This window comes from Olea europaea, unplaced genomic scaffold, assembly GCF_002742605.1.
Source record: "Olea europaea var. sylvestris unplaced genomic scaffold, O_europaea_v1 scaffold1243, whole genome shotgun sequence".
Lineage (NCBI taxonomy): Eukaryota > Viridiplantae > Streptophyta > Magnoliopsida > Lamiales > Oleaceae > Olea > Olea europaea.
In genome coordinates this window covers 78,875-81,756 of record NW_019229866.1, presented here as the reverse complement: position 1 = coordinate 81,756, position 2,882 = coordinate 78,875, and the positions used below count along the sequence as shown (strand labels likewise).

The 2,882-nt window shown below is 34.7% G+C and overlaps 1 protein-coding gene across 1 annotated transcript; it reads right to left on the bottom strand.

The window, feature by feature from the left end:
* Positions 1 to 377: 377 nt before the first annotated feature.
* On the bottom strand, positions 378 to 1,552 carry LOC111374375. The gene is made up of 2 exons (XM_022997041.1): positions 1,255 to 1,552; positions 378 to 830 (listed from the first exon to the last, which is right to left on the bottom strand). Exons 1-2 carry the CDS (start codon positions 1,417 to 1,419, stop codon positions 492 to 494), a joined length of 504 nt encoding a protein of 167 aa, XP_022852809.1. The 5' UTR covers positions 1,420 to 1,552; the 3' UTR covers positions 378 to 491.
* Positions 1,553 to 2,882: the final 1,330 nt, after the last annotated feature.

Sequence of the window (2,882 nt, the reverse complement as noted above, 5' to 3'; positions counted from 1 at the left end):
AACGTGTCAATTGCATCTGAAAATAAAAGAACTCTCAATTTGTAGCTTGATTTATGAAGTACAGAATGACCCTTCTTAATTAACCTAGGAATCAAGGCTCCGCTCTTTGGGCTTCAATACCCATTTGGGCCAAAAAATTTATATTCTTATGTGTGATTTCACTTGCCATTAATATTTAACTTTGACTGGAGTGTTCCCAATGATGAGTTATTCAAATATCACAATCACACCGAGATATTGTGCTAACAGATGCCCTGCATGTGTTTGCTAGGTGGATTTACCTATGGTTCCCCACTAATAAAAATGAAAGTTGAATTTACTGCTGTCAACGTCATGTAATTTCCTCCTCTAGGACTATCAGTGATATAACAACCGAATATAAATAGATGTCCCATAAAAATCATTGATAAGAAGTTTAAAAAAGGAATACATACAGTACAATTTATTTGGCAACACCTTACAGGATACATATATATGGATATATATCTTGTTCAAAGGCTTAAGTTGCGATAGGAAGACGAAACGGACGAGTCGGGCCGAGCTTGTGGTGATGTTGCAAGAGAGTGAACATACTTGCAGTTAGGACAGGAAGGAGAAGTCCTTGAAAGTATTACAAGAAGATGACAATTTGAACAAACTAAAGCAATCATGCTGCTGCTGCTTGATGAATGCTGCTGTTCATTGATCATTTCTTGTTGATTATCTGAGCCCCAATTATTTTGTTTCTCACTGCAGATTGATATGTTCAGATCGAGATCAATCTTCTGTTCTTCCGGCCGGTTCCACGCTTTTCTCGATGTTTTCCGGTTTAGATAGTACATTCTTCCCGACTGCAAACACGAAAGATAAGAGATAGTTCATCATGGATTCCGTAAAATGTTACTAAGTAATTATAGTTAGCATGTCAAATAAGATGTAGACTCTAGTACAACTGACACGATGACAGAATATAAATGCTATGGGTTTAAGGTATTAGTTATCATCCTAAAATGAGCAAAGATAGAGCCTCAAGGTGAGAGCTACGTCAACTTTGTCACACTAGGTCGAAGGAGATGTCGAAACAATTGTAAAGGCGATGTCATTTCGCTCACAAACAAAAATTTGCCTACTTAATATGGGAATTGAAGGATAAGTCAACCTAATACATGTATCGAGTTCCTACACAGTCCAACATTGTAATTTATAAATACATACATAATATACAAAAAAAACACAGAGAGAGAGAGAGAGAGAGAGAGAGTGTGATGGGTATACTTCAAGATCAAGGCATTGCTCCCAATCCAAGGGAAGGGGGTCTTTGAGCTGAAGATCAACACTAGGAGATTCTGTATTCATCCATTTCCTCTTCATAGGAAGACTTGCATCAGATGGATCAAAAGATTCATAATTGGGAGCCAAAGATAATTCTGGGAATTCCATTGAATCGACTATGATATCGACTAAAAACTGAAAATGAAAATTGAGAGAAGAAAGGACTTATATCACAAATTCATGGTTTTTTGTTTTAAATTTAATTTGCAAAAATTCATGCAAGGTAGTGTCTGTCAAATCGTCCTTAAATTGGATTTCATCGCACACATTAAAAGTAGGGAAGGCCAAGCATTAAAGGTGACAAGTAGATGTCACTTTAATGCCTAAATCGAACTCTTCCACACAGCATTTAAAACCATTAAAATCTGAATTTATTGTAACTTGGGTTGTTAAGAGGTTTCCTATGTATGTATGTAAAATCTTCTTCTGCATTCATCATGAAAATATCTAACTTCAAAGCAAGCAAGCGCACACATTGGGTTAATCTTCATGGTATTAGTTTATTCTATCTTGAATTGCAAGCATCTAAATCTTTAAGGTTAGAATAAGTTGAACACTAAATCTACAGAAAGGCGTATTACTTATGAATTAAACCCTGATCCTTGTTTACGAGAGCAATATTGAATAAGCCCCCGTTTGACCTCCATTGCCTGAAAATGGAAATGGGAGGAATAGTATTTTTTAGAAAAATAAGTGATTGAAAAAAAAGGAAAAGTTTTCGATTTATGTGTAATATTATTTTATGGAAGATTGTGTGGCTGAAAATAAAAGAGAGAAAAATGGAATGTAATGTAATTGAATTTAATGGGGATCAAACGAGGGCTAAAATGAAAATAAGCAAAAGAAACAAATATATTTATAGTGGTTCAATTGCGTTAATACTTGATACATACATTTTTTCTCACATCTTTCCCCTCTCAAAATTGGCACCCTAAAGAATCCTTTATATATGGTAATAGTATTAGGTTGATTTTCGAGCTCGAGGATAAACTTTTTATCTCTTCTTAATGGAGAAACTCTAGTCTATAAGTCATGTGAAATTTGAAACACTAAAAAAGCACACATATTTATAATGGTTCGATTACACTGGCTATAGTTGGATTTCTTCACTATAATGAAGATGTATTAGAGGTGCAATGATTTGAGTGAGCGGTCGTGCTGCATGTGCTATAGGATCGTCCTACTCGAGTATTTCTCTACTCAAACCCACAAAACTGTCAAACTGAACGTCTAAGAAAGTCCTTTCATAATAGGAATATATACTAGGCCGATCCCTTGTCGAGGAAAAAGTGTACACTATGCCTTGGTTTGGTATTCATTTTATTTTACTAAATTTCTACATTTCAAAAAATTAGTGGGTGATAAGTGCGTAATATGCCGTTAAAATTAATATTTGACTTTAAAAAGTAAATTTTAAGAGAAGAAAATGAAACTCAAAAGGATGCTATTATTACATTCCACACAGTCCAACAAGAAATTGGTGCCATTTTTGCTGGTAGAAGTCCAAATATTAATTGCAGTCTGATGTCCGTGGGTTCTTGAACAATAAATTGTATGCAATTGGGATTAGT

Excerpts from the sequence above, each read along its gene's own strand:
- LOC111374375 (XM_022997041.1), bottom strand. The coding sequence starts at position 1,419 with ATGGAATTCCCAGAATTATCTTTGGCTCCCAATTATGAATCTTTTGAT. Across the intron at positions 831-1,254 it reads AGCAATGCCTTGATCTTGAA|TCGGGAAGAATGTACTATCT; the intron begins GTATACCCATCA and ends TCGTGTTTGCAG.